Source organism: Eretmochelys imbricata, chromosome 11 (genome assembly GCF_965152235.1).
Source record: "Eretmochelys imbricata isolate rEreImb1 chromosome 11, rEreImb1.hap1, whole genome shotgun sequence".
Classification (NCBI taxonomy): Eukaryota; Metazoa; Chordata; order Testudines; family Cheloniidae; genus Eretmochelys; species Eretmochelys imbricata.
The window spans coordinates 41,351,120-41,373,933 of record NC_135582.1 but is presented as its reverse complement, the minus strand read 5'-3'; the positions used below and the strand labels follow the sequence as shown (position 1 = coordinate 41,373,933).

Sequence of the window (22,814 nt, the reverse complement as noted above, 5' to 3'; positions counted from 1 at the left end):
AAGTAAAGTGATTAAAACTGATGACCAGAATTACATGAGAAATGTCCACACTTGTCACAGAGGAAATACAGAGTACAAACACTCATGAAATGTGTTTCTGCCCTTCCTGGCTTCATTGTTTAGCATCATTAAATTTAACTGAAAAAGCAATGTTCTGGCAAGAACTTCAGTCACCTTCTGAAAATAGAAAAGGAGTACTTGTGGCACCTTAGAGACTAACCAATTTATCTGAGCATAAGCTTTCGTGAGCTACAGCTCACTTCATCGCAGTATGCATACGATGAAGTGAGCTGTAGCTCACGAAAGCTTATGCTCAAATAAATTGGTTAGTCTCTAAGGTGCCACAAGTACTCCTTTTCTTTTTGCGAATACAGACTAACACGGCTGTTACTCTGAAACCTTCTGAAAATACAGTCAGATAAACCCTCTGCTACTTGTAATTAATATTCTCAGAATAAAATAATTATAACAAAGTGATTGCCATTAAAACAATCAACATTTGTCTACAGTTAACATACAACCACAGCTATTTCCTATTCCATGTATGGAGAAAACTGGCATGGTAACATGGACAATGCTGACAATTTTAACAGCGACCACTCACCTACTCTAGGGATACTTTTGTTCTGATGTTTTAATTATTCTGCTTTCATTTTGCACAAAAAAGGAACTGCTGGCTGAAGCAACCACTGACTTTCATCTACTCCAGGTGCCTTAAGAGTTCAGCTATCATGCCAAAGGGATTGTTTTAACTTATAGGCACCTAATGTCTCTCAGTGGAATTCAGCCTGCAGGATAGGAAATCTCTAGCAGGAAAGACAGAGTTTTCAGGCTCTTTATTTCACCATAGTATGAGTATGTACTGTGACACTATGCGCCCCATATTCACTATAATGATATGATTATATGGTTATAATATAATTATGACAGGTTTCAGAGTAGCAGCCGTGTTAGTCTGTATTCGCAAAAAGAAAAGGAGTACTTGTGGCACCTTAGAGACTAACAAATTTATTTGAGCATAAGCTTTCGTGAGCTACAGCTCACTTCATTGGATGCATTCACGAAAGCTTATGCTCAAATAAATTTGTTAGTCTCTAAGGTGCCACAAGTACTCCTTTTCTTTTTGTGAATATAATTATGATGCATCTTGTACAAAATATGTCATGTGAGGTTTCAATGGAAAAGTTATGGTTTGCTGAATATGATTATCCTATTTGTATGCATGTATCATTTTTGTATCTGGAGTTATGAATATTGACTATGCATCTGTATTTCAAATGTGTTTGCTCCTGGCTAACTCCCATAGGTCAGTTTACATCCAGTCTAGCCAGCACATTGTGAAGGGAATATCCAAGGTAATGGGCCATCAATGAAAACAATGGGACCTGGAAAAAGCTTATCCTCACCTGTGGACGCTTCAGTCAGCATATGGATAATAGCTGCCATGACTTACTGAAGCATGCAAGAGCATGTGACTAGATCAGGTGATACTGAATTCCATTTTAGCGCCTCTAGTTTTCCACAAACTATGTTGGGGGCTTGGCTTGAAACAAAGAAGTTCCCTCCATATGGAAAAAACTATAAGAGGGGGAAGTGACATCACCACTGGGCCTCACTCCCTACAACACAACCTCTGGAAACACCTTAGGAATAAAGACTGAACTGAGCAAGGTGGGGTCCCAGGTGGGAAAAAAGGAAACCTGCCTGTATATGAAAGTTTGGTGGACTGTTTGTACTATCTAACAGGATGAGACACGGCTTGATTCAAATCCTATCCAGTTTAGAGAATTTAGATTGAATTTTTGTTTATTTCCTTGGTAGTCTGCATGCTATTACTTATAAACACTTAAAATCTATCTTTCTGTAGTTAATGAATTTGTTTTATATTTTTTACCTAAAACAATGTGTTGTTTGAATTGTAAAGGGAAATCTGCGCAGGAATGGGGGCTGGTCCATTGTCCTCTCCACATCAAGGGAGGGGCGGACTGCGTAATCTTCTTTACTGGTCAGGCTTTTGACCAGGGTAAGACGGTACAGCCCTGGGGTCCTAGGCTGTGGAGCTGGGGCAGGAGGGGCAGTGCTGGCTGTAGCCTCTCTATTGTTAGTTCATGAGTGGCTGAGGAGAAGCACTCACATAACTACAGATGGGTGTATCCTTGTCTGTGTCAGTGTGTGTGTGACTGCAAGTCCTGGAGAGGATTGTAGATTGTCACAGCATCAGTGTGAGAGGGAGTCCAGGCTGGGGAGTCAGAGAGCTCAGTGGTACCCCAGTTCCAAGTTACATCACAGGGGGGGACCCTCACATGTACCACTTGCTGGCAGCTTAAACATACATGGGTAGGCTTGGCAAAAAAAAATGTTTTAAATAATTTTGACAGGTAATATCAATGTTTATTTTAAACATTTATTTATTTATCAATGTTTATTTATTTAACAATGTTTATTTTAAGCATTTATTTTTATCAATTTAAATGTTCACATTTGAGAAAATTATGGGTTTTAAGCATTTTAAATATTTTTTGTCTATTTAAATCATCACAGTTGCAAGAAATTATGGGGCTTGTGTCAGGCAATGGTGAGGGGGCAGACAATTATTTAATGACTGCAGATATTGAGATTCAAAAACTTAAAGCTTTATATCCATTAAAACACAAATTATCAACATCACATGTCAAAACCTACAAAGTAAATATCCTTAAATCAAACTCTTACATTCTTAAGCAGCATTTAATGTTGATTACTATCGATGGAAATATTTTTTGTTGGTTTGTGTGAGTACAGTGAAATCTACATTACCAATGTTTACCAATAAAAATCTAATCCTTCCAAGCCTAATTATGAGTATTCTGTCATTCACACACTGGGAGGTAGGCCATAAAAGTGAGGCTCCATTAAACTTTACTTGTCTTTGGAGACCTATGAGTTTTTCAGAATGTATCTGTCTCTTTTCTAATAGGAATGATCTTAAAAGAAATGTAAAATTTTCATCACAAAAGGATATTGTGCCATCAAGGCTGGGCAAAGCTGACTATTTGGCATAAAAACACAGTGCATCATAACAAAATCATTTAAAACAGAATCTGTGAAGAGAAAAACAAATAAAGCAGAAAGTTAAGTTCTTGCAAACAACTCAGGGTTCATAACAATGATGCTTCTTTCAGTTAAAGATCTCATTGACTTCCTGAAGACTGTGAAGAGATCAGCAGTTGACTCCGTTTTGTATTTTTTGGGTACAGTATTAAACTTGAGTACAGAGAATCTATGTATTTATCATGAAATAATGATTTATTTGCCTTCTCGGAATTGATTCTGCTGTTGTTATGCTTCTAGATTTGATAGGTGCCTTGCTTTAGTAGATGTACTACTACACAGTCTCCATCAAATGAATCCTTGCCATGAAATACTGCACTAAGGTTCTGATTCAGCAAGGTACGTTAGCATGTGCCTTATTTTAAGCATACATTTATATCCATTTGACTTCAATGGGCTTATAATAAATACTTCAGAAGAAGGCATCCCACACATCACAATACTCCCGTACAACAGTAAAATATTTGGGCATAATTCTCATGTACACTAAGATCGTCAGTGTAATGAGAATGAGGCACTCTACATCTTGGTACCTAGGAAGCACCTATCAATGTATCAGCATAACAATTCCAAATAGAATACTAAGATGGGGAAGAATTCCTTGCTGACTCCAGCTGACATCAGCAAAAGACCAGAAATAAGTAGATTGATAGTCAAAGATCTAATTTATATTTTGATTCAAATCAATTCACAATTATGAAATTTGAATTAAACATAGAAAACAGATGTATAATGAGATTAATAATACAAATATAACATTTTTAGGTTGGAAAGAAATGAAGGTCTAACTATACCATGCACTACATTCTGGCAACTGAAGAGATACCTCTTCCCTCCCAATGAGATGTTAGTGGGGTTGCACTGGTGTAAATGAGGGCATCTTTTACCCTTTGGACTTGTGATGATGTATAAGCTGGACTGATCTGGATTGGCTTTCAGAGCCCAGCATAAATCTGAGGGTTGGCAGTTTGTTTTAATTGTAAACGAAGCAAATTTTATATGGAATCAGTGAAGCACAATAAACCCATTACCCCGGGGAGCCATTTTATAGAGCCACTTTTTATAGTGTAACAACAATTTAAGATCTTGTAATGGAGGGCTATCAAGGAAAACATGGCGTGACAGCTGTGCTATCCATACTGTACCATTGCTTCCACTCTTTATATAATTTAGCATCTGGAAGTGTCTCTCTGTTCGAAGTATATAAAATCCTATGGACCTCAGCCAGAGTATTCTTTGTATAATTCACAAAACAAATGGGTTTAGTTGTTTTTAATTTAAGAGAATTGCACAAATGAAAAATCAGTGGTTTCAGAAGTTTGTGCCCCTACCACTTAAGAATGACTTTGTTTGTGAAATGTGATATTTTGCAGGCCATCAGGCTGAAATATGGAATTTTGCCACTGGACGTTTTGGAAAAGAAATGTTTTGAAACAATTTAAAAGTTTAAGACTATTTAGAAAGTTAAAGGATAGGGATGGTAAACTTGCCATCAGATGTTTTCAGACATGAAGTCCCTATGCCCCACTTTTGTTGCTAGATGAGTATGCAACTGTATGGCAAGCTTATTTTATTCACAAAAGCAATTAAAACAGAGAAGTTAAAAGTCATCATGCAATCTTTCAGCACACAGGCTGATGCACTGATTATATCACTACTAATCTATGAATTATTTAAGAATGCCTTTACACTCATGCTTCCTAACCATCTGTAAGGTCAAAAACATGCTTACTGAAGGGGTGTCCTACTTGATATACAGTAACATAATATAAATTGTCTGTGCCAGTTTACAACTACTATTATTATGAGAAATCCTTTTTTCTTGACTTTTCTTTAATGAAAAGATCTCCAAGGCATAAGATAGCAGACACACACATTCTTGAATCTGACAACTCCGCTGGTGTAAACTGCTGCAGCTCCGTAGGCTTCGATGGAGCTGCAGAAATTTACACAGCAGAGGGTTTGGTCCTTGATGGTGCTGAATTCCTTGTTTGAATAAGAGTCCATTGAAAAAGTATAATAAAGAAATTTAAAGTGATGCAGGAGGGATCAAGGTTAGTGCATAGTATTATGTGGCATGCGTCATGACAAGTACATTCTGTGGTGGCAACGTCACTGGGTTATGGCAGGTCTCCATTTATCATCATAGCTGTGACCAATAAAAGCAATTGGCTGTATTACAACATCTTGTGAGACTTTGCTGCTTTGCTATCAATAGACACTCCAAACCCTAAATAAGGATGGTGGATCATCGTCTTAAATTTTGAATTTCCCAGCTTTTTAAAATTTGTATCTAAATGTTGATTAGATTAATTTCTGCAGATAATTAAAGGCTGCATTCCCAAGCATAACATTTTCACTTACATCTCGAGAGCCTATCTTATTTATGAATAGAAATACAGCTTTTGTCAGATAATTCTACCTGTCGCTTCATTTAAAGTTGATTCAAGGCGCATAGTTTCTAGAAAGTGCTCTAAAATTTTCTCTGGAGTTCCTGACATCACAGTATACCTGTGGAAGAGAAAAGAAGCAATTAATTTTCTAAAGGCACAATGAAAATGTCAACTGAAGAAATAATTGGTACTAGAGAGAAGTGGAACCTAAGACTTCTGAGCACAGGAATGGAAGTCAAGAACAATACAAGAGAGCAAATACCTGCTCTGACACGGACTTTCTGTGTGGCCCAGGGGAAAGAATCACTCAACCTCTTTGCTTCAGGTTCCCCATCTGTAAAATGCGAACAATAATACTTACCTTCTTACCATGAGGTCTAAGATGATAAAGGGCCCCATTCTCCACTGCAATACTCCAGTTTTACACCATTGATTTCAATGGAGTTGCACTGGTGTAAAACTGGAGCAGAGAAATGGTGAATCAGACCTTTCCGAAAAACACTGTCAGTGCTAAGTATTATCAAGGACAAAAATCTCAGCAACAACAAAATTGCTGAAAATGTAGGCTTTAGATGGATTTAAACAGAGTAACTCTTAGGGGGAGATGGGCACTACTATTTATCATCATCAGTGCTCAAAGGGAAAACAATGAAAGCAAACGAATGCCTGCAGTACTGCAGGTCTGAGCTGGGGAAAGGACATAGTGGCAGACAGTAACCTCCAGCGGTGGAACTTCAAAACTTGCCAATTGCCTTAGGTAACTGCAGGAAATAAGTATCTGCTTAACTTCAGTACTTGCACCACTTCTAACAGTAAATCTTGTGAGATACGGATAGTGAGGTTATCATATGTATTGCAGGGAACACTGACAAGATTTATGTACCACTCCAGCACTATAGCAGAGGATATTACAGAATAGAGCTGCACGGATTAACTGTCCTCTCTTTCCTTCTTTCCTAGTGAATAGGATTTCTTTTTATCTTCCATTTCATTCTTTCAATCTTTGCATCATTCTTCCACGTTGAAGTGAAAAAGTATGAAACTTAAAAAAAACCCCGAAACCCTAGGAGAAGTGTAGGTGTTCTGCTCCTGCTGAGAAATAAGTGGTGGAGCTGAGCTCCTGTGAGCTCCTCCTCACTTTGAGCACTGACCATCACAGTTCTTTTACCTGCCAGCCCCTTTGGAAGAACTGTATTGAAGTCCCAAGAACACAAACACTTGTTAAGCCAGTGCACATCCTTGTAGAGATACTAACTAAGTCTGTAGGTGAGTGAGGCAGAGAGAACCCAGTTTGCTGCACTTTGAATATGAAAGTGAAAACGAAGCAACGAAGTGGCCTACAGTGACTGTAGACAGCAGCAACGCTCTGAGAGGTGTCAGTCAGTAACACTGCATGTGTGTGATCACCCACGAAGAGAGAACTTAGAGCTTGGAAGAGAGAACTTCAGAGTTAGCTCTTCGTAGCAAGCCTGTCATTCTTTGAAACTGTGGCTCAGTGAGCTGCAGCAGACGAGGGGGCGGGGAGGGACCCAAACTGCAGTTCAGGGCATCTGGTCCCAAAATGGAGCCTTTCTTAAGATTAAGAGAAGAGAAAAAATAGTTCTTGACAGGATGTCTCAGGGAACTAACAATACACTACACAGTGTTTCACCTCTATACAATTTAGTAGGGATCAAAAGTCTGAAGGTAGTTTAGTATCTTATATAGTCACTTGCTTGTCTTATTTTACTTCCTAGGGAGAAAGTGCCCACATCAAAATTGGTACCTTTGTTGACAATCTCAGCAGAGAAGCTAAGGTTTGAATGGACAGGGAGAACGAACCACCCTCCCAGCCAGAGAGGTGAGCTCTCCGACTCAGGCCTGAGCAACACTGCTGGGGCAGTATGGGGAAGGTTGCATGGCCTCTGCCAGAATGGTTTGACCAGGACTTTCAAAGGTGGGTACTTACAGTTAAATTCCTGACTTAGGCATCTAAATAAGTGGCCTGATTTTCAAAAGCACTGAGCACTCACTAACTCCCAAAGACTCAGCATTTTGGAAATCAAGCACTTATTTAGGTGTCTAAATATGGACTTTGAAACCTAACGTTTGCCACTCACTCCATTTACTACGTCTTAGCAGAAACTAGAGATGTCACACTCACAAGTACTAATTGAGTTTAAAAGGTTTAAGATAAAAATACTTTATCAAACGTTCTGTCAGTAGAATAAGCTGGACTCTGAAAAAATAATTTGTGAATGCTTAAATTTTAAGCCATTTTGTTTTTTCTCTGCTTCTGACCCTTTTGTGTTTGCTTTCTGTGAATGTTCGCTGGCAGGAGTGTTCACAGAAACAATATATTTAAGAAAATTGATAAAATATTTCTGAAAAGCAACCTTCGAATTTTCATTGAAAGTATTCACCCTGGAAGCTTGATTTTGAAAACTATCCTCATCTAGCCAGGGAGCACAAACATACTATATGACTTATCTGTTCAAATTTTGAATTGTTAAATGTCAGATACTAGAAGTAATACTCATAGCAAAGAGTTTTCAAGAAATCCAGTGTTTGAAATATGTTTGCATAAAACATTCATTGAACCGTTTAAGAAATGCGCAAAATTATGTGGTCACAATCAAGTCACAAAAAGCAAAATGGGTAAAATCTAGAGGACCAAATTCCCTGCTGATATAAAATAGTGCAGTTCCACTGACTACAACTGAGTTTCACTCATTTACACTACTAAAGAATTTGGCCCTGTGGCAGGGTGGACTAGGCTCAGAAGCCTCCTGCTGGAGGCCTCGCAGCCCTGAATCACCCTGTCCCAGAATAGAGCAGCGAGGAGTCCCCTAGGCAATCTAGAGAAGAGCAGACAATCAGAGGGGCTGCTGGAGTGACCAATAAGTGGCCAGAAAGGCCAGATAAAAGGCAAGCAGCTGAGCAGAGCCTTCAGTTGCTGTGTGGAGCTCGATGAGGGAGGATCGGGTGCCTGGCTGGCTAGACGAACAGCAGGACTGTGGACAGCTCACCGCAGAGAGCTCACCAGACAGAACTGAGCCCAGCGAAGACTGCCAAAGACCGGGTGCCTGGCTGGCTGGATAGTATAGCAGCAGAGCCATCTAAAGGTCACTGGGGGCAGGCTGAACCCAGGGGACTGAGCACAAAACCTGGCCAGACCAGACGAGGGTACCGAGATGGGCTCCACTGGTCTGGTTACAGACTGAATCTAGGGAGGGCTGCTGAGAAGGACACCAGCTGAGGGTACCGAGATGGGCCCCGGCTAAGTGTCTGAAGAAGGCAGTGCCTCTGGGAAGAGGCCTAAGAGCTATACCATACCAGGGCCGTGATAAGAACTCAGGACTGTATACCCCAGAAGTGGGGGACAGCGTGTGCAGCTTGGACGGAGGGCTGAGTTGCCGAAAACCAGTTGAGAGAACCAGCAGCTGGGGGATGCTCGCGAGAGGCGGTTGCCACCCCGCTGAAAGAACAAAAAAACCCAGAGCAGGCTCAAACCTAACAGAGAGAAAGGGGGCCATTCATGAGAGGTGGGTGCTCCCCTCCCCTGAAGAAGAACTGTGTTTGCAGGCACTACTGGCCAAAGAAAAGGGGGCCCACATGAGAGGTGGGTACTAACCCTTTTACAGGCCCTAAAACTAAACTGTTTGCTGAGAGGGAATGCCTGGGTCTAATAACTTAGTCATAGGGTGTGATGACAGATTACATAGCAGATGAAAAATGTGTGTAAAAATATAAGGAATACTTTATTTAAATCCCTACAGATAAAATATCATTATAAATACTGTAACAGATGGGCGGTAATCACACATCAGAGGAAAATTGTACTAAAAATGGGCAGTGCCAGCACTAACCTTATATCTCATCTTAACTAATAAAAAATCCCTCAAAATAGAAGGAAAACGAGTTCCTTATCTGAGTAAAAGTGAGGAGCAGAAAAAAGGCTCCAGTACTTCTCAATACATAATGTTAGCTGTGGTAGAGATGCCAACCTTACTGGATACATGATGGCAAAGGGCACATCCATTATTGTCCAAGGAAACTGGCACAACATTCCTGTGAAATGACAATACTTGGGGGCGGGGGGGAAATCACTGCCATCTCCTGCTGTATTTTGCCACAGCCTAGAGTTAGGACACTCTCCTGCAACGTGCGAGATCAATTCCCTGCTCCACATAAGACATAGAAAGGGGAACTGAAGCAGGTCTCCCACATCTCAGATGAGTGCCCTAACCACTGGACTAAAGGTTAAAAGGGAGGTACCAGCTTTTCTGGCCATTTTGTGAACATCACGCTTTATTTCCTTTGCTTTTATTTTGAAAATGCCCAGAAATTAAATGTTTTATTCAACCAGAAACAAAACTTTTATCAACTTTTTCAATTCACCATTTCCCCCACCCCAAATTTTCAGTTTTAGTTTAACCCAATTTTTTTTTTTCAGAACTGCCAGGTATTTGTCCAGCTCTACATGTGAATGCATGTGTGTGCAAAATATGCATGTGGATGCAAATGTGTGTGCATGAGGTCATTACCTCTTTGCTGGGGAATTTAAACTATTGAAATACAACCTGACTGTATTTTTCAAGTGTAGAAAACCAGTAAGTTTCACAGCCCCTGTCTTGGGGATTTTTTCCAGCAGTTCCATTCGTTTGCAATATTGATAACTTGACTTCCTTGGACACTCCTACTTCATTTCAGAATGGTGCTTCCTGCTTCTAGGTAAGAAGGCAGGGGAAATGTGGTGAATATTATAGAAAATAATGCAAGCCTATTCAGGGAGTTACTTTCCTGTCTGAATTCTTCACACTGTGTATAAATTGAACCTAGCAAATTTTTATTCAAATCCTGAATCTGAAATCCAAAGAGGAAACATCTGTACTTAGTAACAAAACAATGTACTTTCCCCATGCATTTTACACAATTGCTCTGCTTAATGGGGTTTCATCATTCCCCATGTGCAATCTATTTAAAAGTCATTCATGAGATGAATATTTACAGTTAGAGCCTTAGAGAATTATTGTGTAAAGTTGTACACCTACTGCGTAGCTGGAAATTGATATATTATGCACTACAGGGCATGTGATTAGCTGATGCTAAAAAAACAACAACCCTTACATACATTGAATTCTTCCACAGAAAGGGAGAATATGCTATTGTTTAGATAATAATACTGTATGAAAAGGTTAATCACAGTCTGACATTTGCACTATTGAATGAAAACATACTTGTGCTGAGGTTGTGAGTTTCCTTGATTAGAAGCTCTGTTTCCTGCTGGGATCTTTTCCAATACCAAGACATCTTGGTCATGTTCTTTGAGTCTTACTGTATTTGCTTCAACATCCTGCAAGACAAGTTATTTTTAATACAGTTACTGCACCTGACTTGGCTGCTTAATTACTTTTTAAAAACGAATGACTTTCATTATAACTTCAACAAAAACTGAGGAGCCAAGTCTCTGTGGCTGGTCCTTCCCATGTTTGTTTCCCTCTCTGCACCCTTTCTCCCTGCAGGCAGAGTGAAGAGGATCTGTAACTGGACTCTCCTGGTGGGCATGTGGAGAATCACAGGGAAGTCTAGTGCAGCAGCCTCTAGGAAGGGGATCACAGGTATGAGGTGGGAAGAAAGCAGATTGCCAGAACCAACCCTTCTCCTCACCTTTAAAATGTAGTCATTTCAACCCCTGCCCTTCCATGATCATCATTATCCATAATCTGGCATTTGTTGACCATTCATTTTTAAATACTGTTCTTTTGGAAGGATGATAGAAGAATTATAAATCCTAGCCCAATAAATTGTTAGAGCTACTCAGAGTGTAGGGTGGAAACATTTTTATATACAAGTAAAACAAAGACAGAGCCAAAACTGGTGCACATTTAAACACAAATGAAAAGCAACCTGGCACCCAGGTTTTACTACATCAGTGCAGTCTTTGAAATCCTGCTAAAATCAGACAGCAAGAGCTACATAAAACTCAACTGGAGTCTCCAAGACCAACCAGGTCTCAGTACCTAAAGCATCTCACTCCTTATTAGTTCAGGTGCCACTTAGTAGCAGCAAGAAAATTTTCATGTACAGCGCTATCTGAACTGATTTTGTCATCACTCCAGCAGGCACATAGACATTCCAATGTAGGGTAATGATGTTTCTGGCCTTGTGTATTGTGGGATGTTCCCAACCAATCACAATCAGATCATCTGGGCCCAGGTTCAAGTTATAAACACCACAACTGAGCTTTTCTTCTAACATTAATAACCACAAAAATTGGGCCTGTACATCTTTCCAGATCCTTTGAGAAGGGGTCAATGTATTTTTCTGTAGTTTACTTAATGTACTACTTGTGTTTTTGGTTTTTTTTCTAGGATGTCACGTCTCTCTTCTTTAATTACAAGTTATTTCAAATGATGCTTTGGGTTGATTGTCATTTATTGATACTAATGACACAGGTTCTGAAAATGTTTGCAAGGTTAGAAAGCAGGCCACTGGAGGTGGCAAATATCAGAGGACCGGTGTTCGTGTCATGTCTTACCCAACACTTACCCTAAGTATTCTATTAAAGTCCTCCTTGTCTACTCTCAAGAAGTGGCAGTTATCTTCTCGTAAAACAATAGACGCTGCTCTTGGAGCATCATTCACTAGAGCTAACTTGCCAAAATCATCTCCTTCGTGTAGGGTACATACAACACCCTAGAAACAGCAAAACATTTATACACAAAAATCATCATTATACTTCATCCCATTGAAATGCCATGTGCAAACACCAGACTTCAAAATCCAATATTAAAACAAATGTATTTGGCAGGAAATCAACAGCAAAAATAATGACTAGGAAACAATACTTGATAACTGCTTATTACTATTACCAGAGAAAGGCAAGAACAGAAAAGAATGGGCTTGCTCTCTGAAATTAGACTCAGAGCAAAGGACTCTTCTGGCCTTGCTGATGACAGCAAGCTCTTGATTTAAAAAAAGAGACCATGCAAAATACAGATCTAGTTTACTGAAGAACAGATTTTGAGTGAAATTCTCTTCTCCAACAGTGTCAGTCTCTGTTACCTATTCTGCTCTTTTCCCTAACGCACATGCCTATGATGGATGTCCTGATCTAATGATAGGAGACTCTAGGTGGAATGGAGGTACAAATTTCCATCTTCCAGTTTAGGTAAAGGAGGCTGATCATTCCTCATATACCAAGGAGGTCCTCACAGGAGGTGGGAAAACCACTGTAATAAGTCAACAGATTGGTGGTAGAGGATTTGATCATTAGAAATATGAATAGCTGGATATGTGATGACTGTGAGAACTGTTCAGTGACTTACCAGCTATATAGATGACAGAGCTCACAAGACATCTAGATATGCCTCTAGTGAGGGCTGGAGAGTTGCTTGGTCATTTTATCTACTGACACTAAAGAGACAGAACCAGATCTTCAGCTGGTGTAAATCAGCATAGCTCCACTGACTTCAGCGTTACACCGATTTAACAGGCTGAAAATTGGGCCCACAGGGTGGAGTGAGAGATGACCTAGAAGCTAAATCTGGATGAATAAGAAAAAGCCTTAATAGTGGGACCTCTATGGTAGCTCTCACTGAAATGCTTAGAGTTCCACATTCAGGTCCAGCATGAGAAAATGTCAGGGGAGATTTTCAAAGGCACAAAGTGTAGTTAGGTGCCGAACTACCATTAAAAGTCAAAAGGTTTTAAGAGCTCCCATATTCACCGGTGAAAATCTCCCTCATAAAGAGGAAATTTATTAGGGATACTTTCTGCGCTTTACCTTAACTAAAATGAGAACAGATTGCTGTCACAAAAATTGACAGTTTTGGAGGGTTATTTAAAGTAGGAATTGAAGGAAAACTGACGGGTACAGAGGAGCACACAGGTCAGATAAAGACATCAGCTAATATAAGTGAATATGGTGGTAAAGGCCCGGACAAAAAATCCTGATGAAATGGAGGAGTGACAGCTCACCAGGACTGAATGGTATTCATCCAAGAGTTCTGAAGGACATAAGAACAGAATGGCTCAGCTACTAATAAAAATATACACTCTCTCATTAAAATCAACTACTATGCCAGAGAATTGGAAGGTAGCCAGTGCTGTACTTTAGTTTTCTAAAAGGTAATGGCCTGATGTTGCGAATTACAGACTAGTAAATCTTTCTCAGTGCTGGGTGAATGCAGATCTGCCAAGTGTACTATTTTCCACCATACAGTACAATTTTTTGTAACTTTCTATAGAGAAACTTGAGTGATGTACTAGTTTTTCTGAGGCACGGCTTAGAGTTCAATGTGTAGGATTTTATATGGAAGTTTGTGTGTGGGAAGAAATAAGTGGTGACATTAAAATGTTTCAGAGTCATTTGTCTCCTTAACTTTTCAAAATGTAGGTTTATTGGAATCCAGATTCCTCAGTCTCTCGCAAACATCTCCCTTTAAGCAAATGTTTTTCTCAAATAACAACAACTTAGGGAGAGTACTAACAGGTCCTCTTCCCCACGATTCTGCCAAATTAAAGAGCCATCTTCTATCAGAAAACTCTTCCCCATGGAAGTAACTGAAGACTGTGATCAAGTCACCTCTTCACCTTCTCTTGCATAAATTAAATAGACTGAGCTTCTTAAATGTCTGACTAGAATACAGGTTTTTCAGACCTCAAATCATTATTAAAGCTCTTTTCTGAACCTGTTCCAATTTTTCAACTTTTTAAAAAGTATTCCAGTAATAATCTTACTAATGCCATACACAGAGATATTAATTCCCTACTCTTACTTGATATCCCCTGTTTATCCAAGGATAGTGTCCAAGGATAGTGTCCCGCTTCTTAGCCATGGCATTGCAGTGGGAGCTCACATTCAGATGCTTATCCACCATTACCCAAAAATCCTTTTCAGTGTCACTGCTACCCAGGATACTACATTTTTTGTTTCTAGATAGATGACCTTACATTGGTATATATTCAAATAAGCCCATACTTACCAGGCGATCCAGATTTGTCTGTATAACTGACCTGTCACCATCATTATTTACTATGCCACAAATATTTGTGTCATCTGCAAATTTTACCAGCAATGATCTTATTTTTTATCATTGATAAAGATATTGAATAGCATTGGGCCAAGAACAGACCGCTGTGGGATCTCACTAGAAGTGCCCTCGTAGGATGATGAGTCCCCATTTATGATTATTATTTTATTTCTAACAGTTAACCAATTTTTAATCCATTTAATATGGATTACATTGACTTTGTATAGTGCTAATTTCTTTATCAGATGTCTGTGGGACTAAGTCAAATGACCAGAAGAAATTTAAGTGTTGCTACAGCTGTGTTGGTCCCAGGATATTAGAGAGACATGGTGGGTGAGATAATATCTTTTATTGGACCAACTTCTGTTGGTGAAACAGACAAGCTTTCGAGTTTACTGAGAGCTCTTCATGTCTGGAAAGTACTCAGAGTGTCACAACTACATACAAGGTGGAACAGATTGTTTAGCATAAGTAGCTAACACATATTCTAAGAGAGATAAGGTGGGTGAGGGAATATATTTTTTCTCTCCTTACACCCCCCATGACTGGAGAGGTGTTAATGGACATTTCTCCTTGAATGGTCCATTGAAATATTTCCCAGACCTGAAGAAGATCTCTGTAGAGCTCAGAAGCTTGTCTCTCTCACGAACAGAAGTTGGTCCAATAAAAGATATTATCTAACCTGCCTTGTCTCTAATATCTTGGGACCAACATGACTACACCACCACTGCATACATATTCTAAGAGACCACTCAAGGTGAAGTGACCCATTAACACCTCCTCAGTCATAGGAGAAAAATCCTTTTCACTGTCACTGCAATTCAGGATACTGTCTAGTCTTTTTTCTCCGATGACTAGAGGGGTGTTAATATCCAACTTCACCTTGAAGGATCCCTTGAAATATGGGTTAACTACTTATGCTAAACAATCTATTCCACCTTGTATTCAGTTGTGACACTCTGAGTATCTTTCCCGGACCTGAAGAAAAGCTCTGTGTAGCTCGAAAGCTTGTTTCTTTCACCAACAGAATTTGGCCCAATAAAAGACCCACCTTGTCTCTTGCAGAAATTTAAGATTCTTTATCAGTGACATTTATCAATCAAAAATTCTATCATGTTTATTTGACACCACCTATGTTCCATAAAACCCTGCTGACTGGCATTAGTTATGCTATCATCCTTTAATTCTTTACTGATTGCATCACATATCTGCCTTTCCAGAATTTTGCTCAGGATCAATCTCAGACTAACCAGTCAATAGTTACCTGGGTCATCCTATTTATCCTTTTTACAAAAGTAACTTTATTTGATTCCTTTAGAACTTCCCAGTAGAAGGAGTCCGAAGATGGAAGACAAATAGATTATATGTGTGGAAAGCTTCCATACGAAGAAAGACATTAGGACTGTTTAATTTAGAGAGGAGAGAAATCAGAGGCATGACAGTGATATAGAAAATAATGAATGGCATACAGAAGGTAAAAATCAGGAACTTTTATCTATATACCCTTTCTCAAGAGAATGAAGGATAATTTAATAATATCAAAAGGCAACATATTTAAAACTGAGAAAAGGATATATTCTTTTTACACAGTTTATAATTAATCTCTGGAACTCTTTGCCACAATGTATCACTAAGGTGAAAAAGATCAGTAAGATTCTGAAAGGATTTGACATTTATATGGTTAAGGAGAGAATGCTCAGTTACATGAGACAGGATAAAAAAATTCTTAGAAGGGATATAAACCGTTATGCTTTGGGACATAAATTGACTATTAACTGCCAGGGATTAGGAAGTAACTTCCTCTATGAGCAGGTTATTTCCTATCTGAGCACTATAGGGATTCTTGTACCTTCCTCCAAGTACCTGGTACGAAAGCAGAATATGTAGTAGATATCTTCACTCCGTTTTCTAACCTTTACTAGTGTGAGTTATCCTTACCCACATGAACAGACCATTTGAAGCCACTTAATGGGAGAACCCTTGTGGGGGGAGAGTTGAAGAATGCACATCAATCTGTGTCAATTTATTCAGAAAGTACTATACATATATATATATTATTTAAAATGGAAACATACTTAAAGGGATCATTTTTAATGGTTTATCAAAGGACATTAAAATACTCTAAAGAGAGGTGACACATTAATTACACTGAAAATACCTATATAGCTTCTTCAACATTAGTTATACATGCTTAAATAATTAGACATGAAATGGCATAAAAGGAAATACAGAATTATATCTCCATGTTATGGTAAAAGGTTGGTAAGATGAACAATATTTTTTTGTATTTAAAGTTCCTGTATACAAATGATTATACTTTGTGAAGCGATAATAAAATTTAAGCTAACATATGATGGTTCATATGTGATTATGCTCACAAATGGTAATACTTGTGAATGAATGACCAGTCAGAGAAAAGTGGAAAACCACTAGCCAATGGGCAGAGAGCCCGAGGGTGGAGTTAAACTGACAGGACAGCATATGGTGTTGGATCTGTTCATGGAGAGTAAGAACAGCATGCAGAACAAAAGGAGAAAGTTAGGGTGAACCTCAGGCTGCAAAAAGGAAAAGTTAAGAAGGATTTTAGCCTTCCCAATAACCAAAAGTGAAGAGATTTAATGATATTTTCAGGATAAAAATTCGATAGATTTCACAAAGCTAGAATCTGTTTAGATAGATGAAGTAGGGTGAACCAAAGGCATTGGCCTTTAGAACAGGGCAAAAACGGCCTTGCAGGTATAAAAGAGGTGATCCACTAATTGAGGGTTAGTGGTTGGAACCAGGGAGTGTCAGACTATGACTGCCAGAATCATTTGGCAGCAGATCTGAGAATAAATACAAGTCTTGGAATCATTTCCCAGTAGAGCAATGGGCCCATACGATAGACCAAAGCAACAACCCAGAAGGAAGCAGTTGATCTTACATCCCCAAAGGACTGTGGCAACCATGATGTGGCCACAGGGCTTAGCTAAGGCTAGGAAAGTCAAAGGGATGTGGCTACGTCTACACTATGAGCTAGGCGCGACTCCCCTGCCCATGTATGTATACTTGCGCTAGCTCGAATACAAAGAGCAGCACAGCCCCAGTAGCACAGGGAATGGCAGAGGAGGTACAGCTAGCTGTGCCAAGTACAAACCTGCCTGAAACCAGTGAGTACATCTTCAGCACAGCAAAGCCAGGCCTCCGCTGCCGGTACCCATGCTGCTGCAGCTACACTGCTAGCCTTCGATGAGAGCTAGTGTGAGCACCTGTACGGGAGCAGGGGAATCACACCACAGCTCATTGGGTAGAGGTAGCCTACATGTGAATTTGGGCCTTATTTTTTGCTGTGTTGAATGTAGCTACATAGGGATTATGATGCTATAACTTGGGGCAGTTTATCAGTGAATGAGAACAAAGCTATATTCAGACAATGTCAGCACTATGGTGTGACAGCTACTATTGCAATTAAAGCAGTAACTACTGCTAAGTGCTAAATATGTGTGATATTTAGCTAAGGAGTCACTGAGTATCTTGGAGAGGGTATGCTATGACATAATGTTTGTGTTTGACTTAAACCACTTTGTAGTACAAGGTGGTCTATAATCTTGAAATTGTAAACATACAAGCAAATTATAGTCCTGAAATTATACATCAGTCATGTAAAAGCATCATAAATAGAATAATTTGGAATAATTTCTTGATTAAAGACTGAAAACAATATTCTACTTTTTACCCCAAACAACATAATCTTGCTGTAAATCAAACTGTATTCCAGGAAAGTTTATTCTTACAGTCCCAGTAATAAAAAGAATAATAAAAGGTTTTCAAAAATACCTTGCCATAAATGACTACATTTACCGATCCCTTTAGGATAATGTACCAAGAAGTACCTTCTTCTCCCTGATTGAATACTACAAAAAAGAGAAAAGATTTTATGCTGAGAATATAGGTGCCTTTTAGCATAAGTGGGCCAGATTCTTCCCTCAGTTACACCAATATAAAATAACTACACTGAAGTCATTTTAGGTGATCTTACTATCTTGAAAAATGTCACATTATGATTTAAAAGCAATTTTCTTTTGATTTGAGACAAAAAAAGAATACTAATAATTTTATAATATTTGTATGAAGCCCTCTTTTTTCTAAGACAATACTAGAAGCAGCTGTAATTTGCCATTTCTTTATAGGTGTCTTTATGAACTTTATGTTATCAATTGCTAACTGATACATAGATTTGGATCTTACAGGATGCTGAGTGATCTAACCCTAATACTTAAAGTGCTGAGAACCTGACATTAATTTTCCAGTGCTTCTCTATATAAAAAGTTCAAAACAATCGCATTTTAAATATTTTTATACACAAAGCTGGGCTTCTGAATACCATGAGAATAACATTTTCATTAGTGTATGATACAACTAAAATCCATTTTAATTAGAGATGAGTCCAAACCAAAACCCCAAATACAAACACCCCCAAACATTAGTGGGCACAGAAGTCCAAATAGCAATCCACAGACGTTTTGCAACTGGCCACTCACATGTTCTGAACAGCCAGCTTTGGAGTATTCAAGTTTTGCATAGTAATTTAAATACTTGTCTAAAACCACACATGAGAAGAAAAGATATGGTTGGATCCCTTTTACTTACAGACAGTTCCTGCTTTGGGATGTGACTCAAAGATTAGAACACCTGCTAATTCTCGCTTTACCTTAAAATAAAGAGAGAAGAATTATAGGTTTTCTGTGTACTGCATTTTTGGTGCTAAATGTAACAGTTTGCCAATGGGCACCATTCTGCTCCCATTGACTTAACTGGGAGCAGGGTCAGGATCAACATGTATTAAATTACATACAGATTTGGGGCCAGACCATGGTTTAAGCCATTGGTCACAAATAAGGGAGATGAGGAAGGGCTATTCAGAAACAGAAGTCCCCAAAAGAATTTTAGCTGACTCAGCTGAAAGTCCACTTCTAGACTTAGAAGTGGCATTGGCAACACACAGTGCCCGTGTTTGGTGCCCCAACTATGGGTAGCTTCTTGGCATGGGATGGAAAGAGTCCTGGGACCCTCAACCTCCACCAAAAAGGGCCAACCACTATTCAGCCCTTTTTTGGCAATGAGTTATAAATAAAAAAAACAACAACCAAAACACTTACTGTGGTAGAAAGATGAGATAAGGCCTTAATGTGAAGAAGTTCTTCATATATAATTTCTAGATCATCTACAGTTCTCTGGCCAGGTCTACAAAGGAAAGACAAAAACAACAAAATACCAAAAAAAAAAAAAAAAACAAACCACCAACCCCCACAAAAACCCACCCCAAAACAAACTCCTAAGGAGTAATGTTTGTAGAATGAGTTCAAGGGGTCAGTTAAGTGCCTTTATATTTCTTAACTATAGAAATAAATTTGCTCTGAATAAGTTTTATATCATAATAAACTCTAACATAACCATTTAAAGTGTTTCTTGTTGGGAAACAAAATGTAACTAACAAGGAAAGAAGAATATTATGTATGCTGTACATTTGAAAGTCATCCTTCAACCTATGTGGCTAATTAGAAATGGACGAGAACCTTAACGCTGTTCTGTGAATATACACTTGGGGGGAAAAAAGGAATAAAAGGAATTTTCTGAGCTATTTTTGCTCCACTTATTGTTCATTATCTTAATATTCCAGTCAACTAATTTCTAGGAAGTATGTTTATGGAATCAGTGAATTTTAGAGTGAATTTTGAATGTGTATATGTGAGTATTTATACTAGAAACCAGGTTCTAAGTGTTATGTTTTTCCAGTCAGTAAACAAAATATCATGTAGCCTGTGTGTCCAATCAAAACCAACCCACACAACTTGAATTGTGAATATTGAACACTCACAATAAGCTTCTCATAGATACTCTATAGACCATGAATTAGTCAACAAATGACTTGAACAGAGAATAAATTTTGTAAGTTGCTCAGAGACAATTTGTGAACAAACAAACAAACAAAAAAGCATGACTATGCTAAATCAATCATTTTCTGCGAATTTTCAGCTCTAAAAATTATACAAAACAATATTTACTAAAGAACCTAATGAGCTTTTTCAAGGTGGTGGAAATTTTGCAAAAGCATTTGTACCAATTAAGTGTGGAACAATAAACTTTAATGAAAACATCCTAAAATACAGTGGAAGACTAATATCACTTTTGAAAAAAAGTGTTTTTAACCTTTTTTTAAAAAAAGTGGGAATCAGATGGAGACAGATGTTCTGAAGTAGTGAGTTCTACACCCTAACATCCTCCAGATCAAGAGTTCGATTATGTATGTTCTTAGCAATGAAAAGATTCCCAAATGGAGTTAGCTCACAGCACTATTCTTTAGTTTTGTATGTTGATAAGGGCCTCTTTTATTTACTACCTCTACAAGGCCCTACTCTGGTCAATTCATGCTGGAAGCTCCCATTAATATTAATGGCAAACATATTCGATGAGAGAACAATCCCTCCACAGTGCAATAGCGAAAGAGAGTCTCCACACTGATTGGGGTATTTTGGAAAGTTTCTGGAAAGCACATGTAATTGGGATAATTTTGGGGACATTAACAACTAACACTGACGTGCTCAGGACTGATGTATGCTAGAGAGGTTACCTTTGAGTAATTCCACACCTAAAGGATACATTAAATTGACTATGATTAAGGGCTGTAGGGACCTCTGAGTATATTCCAACTCCTTTCCCCTCACCAGAACCTCTTAAGTTTAAATGTGCACCACAACCTTATTTTGTACAGGACCATTCCTCTGTGATGTAACTCCACTGAGGCCAATGGAGTTACACCACAGACAAATATGGCACAAAAACTGTTTCACAAACACTTTGGAGCAGTGGTTCTCAACCTTTCCAGACTACTGTACTCCTTTCAGGAGTCTGATTTGTCGTGCATACCCCAAGTTTCACCTCATTTAAAAACTACTTGCTTACAAAATCAGACATAAAAATTCCAAACTGTTACAGCACACAATGGCTGAGAAATTGCTTACTTTCTCATTCTTACCATATAGTTAGAAAATAAATCGATTGGAATACATTGTACTTACATTTCATTGTGATACTTGAGCCTGTTTTTCACTTGTCAGCCTGTCTGAAGCCTGAGCTCCGTCGCCCGGGGCTGAAGCATGTAATAGTTTCAAGCAGCCCCCTGTGGCATGGGGCCCCAGCAATTGTCCTGCTTGCTACCCCCTAACACTGGCCCTGCATTTGCAACCCCCTTAAACCAATCCCGTGACCCCCTCCCAGGGGCCACACCCCCACATTGAGAAACACTGACCTAGATGGAGACCTCTGTGTACCCCAAAGGTTATACATTCCCCTGGTTGAGGATCACTGCTTTACAGCACCAAATAATTCCACAGTATATGGTATAAATCACAGAAAGCAGTGATACAAATACATTTCGTGGCAAATAAATTATTCAATCATAGGGCCAACAACAGAGGGAGGGAGCAATCAGAAGGTATAAGCAGGGGAGGAAAGCAAGGTTTTAAGATTAGGTTTGAAAAATGGGAGGAAGGTAGGGAGATACAGAAAGCTTGGTCTAGATGGCAGGAGCCGCAGAGAAGTTTTCCACACCAGTATTGAAAACAGTTTAGTGCAGGGTCCTTAACTCTAGCTTTCTGCTACATATGACATCCAAAGTGTTAACAATACAGTTGAATCTTTGAACAGCCCTCTAAGATATGTAACAATGGTGCTTTTTGAAAGAAACTTTTCCAAAAAATATTCAGTACAACAGGAGATGCCAGTATCTAGAGGGTCAGAGAACCACATTAAAAATGAATATATTGCTCTGTAAGTTCTAGGTCTAATCACCTGTTGGAGCAACAGACTAACTAAATCATTTATGAGAGAGATGGGGAGAGATTTGTTGCAGCACCTAGCAATCTTTTCACTCTGGAGTTAGGGTATTTCATTTTTTCCTAAAAAGGAATTGGTTGGAGATGTCTACTGGTAAAAAGTAGTAGTGAAGAGATCATACAAAATATAAGATAAATAGACCTCTCTTGTTTGCCAGGCAAGCTAAATTTTTCATTTGTTCTGCATTTACCAATGGCTTGTACTTATTATTATTATACAGATGGAAGGACACCTTAGCATAAAGATAGCATGGATGGAATTATGCTTTTCTTACACAGAACAGAATAAATTGTACAGGGAATAACAGAAATTGATTTGGTACTGCTCTGCCTTCTAGTGACGCTTAAAATGTTCACTTTCCCGTTGCTGTTACTGTAAACAATTGGTCAAAATTTTGCTCTCAAGTACAAGAGTGAAGCCCCCACTTGGTTCAGTGGAG

The 22,814-nt window shown here is 38.8% G+C and overlaps 1 protein-coding gene across 1 annotated transcript in view; it reads right to left on the bottom strand.

Moving 5' to 3' along the window:
- The window catches only part of RAPGEF4 (Rap guanine nucleotide exchange factor 4), a 222,504-nt gene that overhangs the window by 42,891 nt on the left and 156,799 nt on the right, over window positions 1–22,814 (bottom strand). Inside the window, exons 11-17 of the mRNA XM_077829663.1 lie at window positions 19,639–19,723; window positions 19,130–19,190; window positions 18,317–18,393; window positions 12,015–12,161; window positions 10,703–10,818; window positions 5,513–5,601; window positions 3,002–3,080 (exon numbers count right to left, since the gene is read on the bottom strand). Coding sequence (XP_077685789.1) covers window positions 3,002–3,080; window positions 5,513–5,601; window positions 10,703–10,818; window positions 12,015–12,161; window positions 18,317–18,393; window positions 19,130–19,190; window positions 19,639–19,723 — 654 coding nt within the window. The remainder of the gene's footprint in view (window positions 1–3,001; window positions 3,081–5,512; window positions 5,602–10,702; window positions 10,819–12,014; window positions 12,162–18,316; window positions 18,394–19,129; window positions 19,191–19,638; window positions 19,724–22,814) is intronic.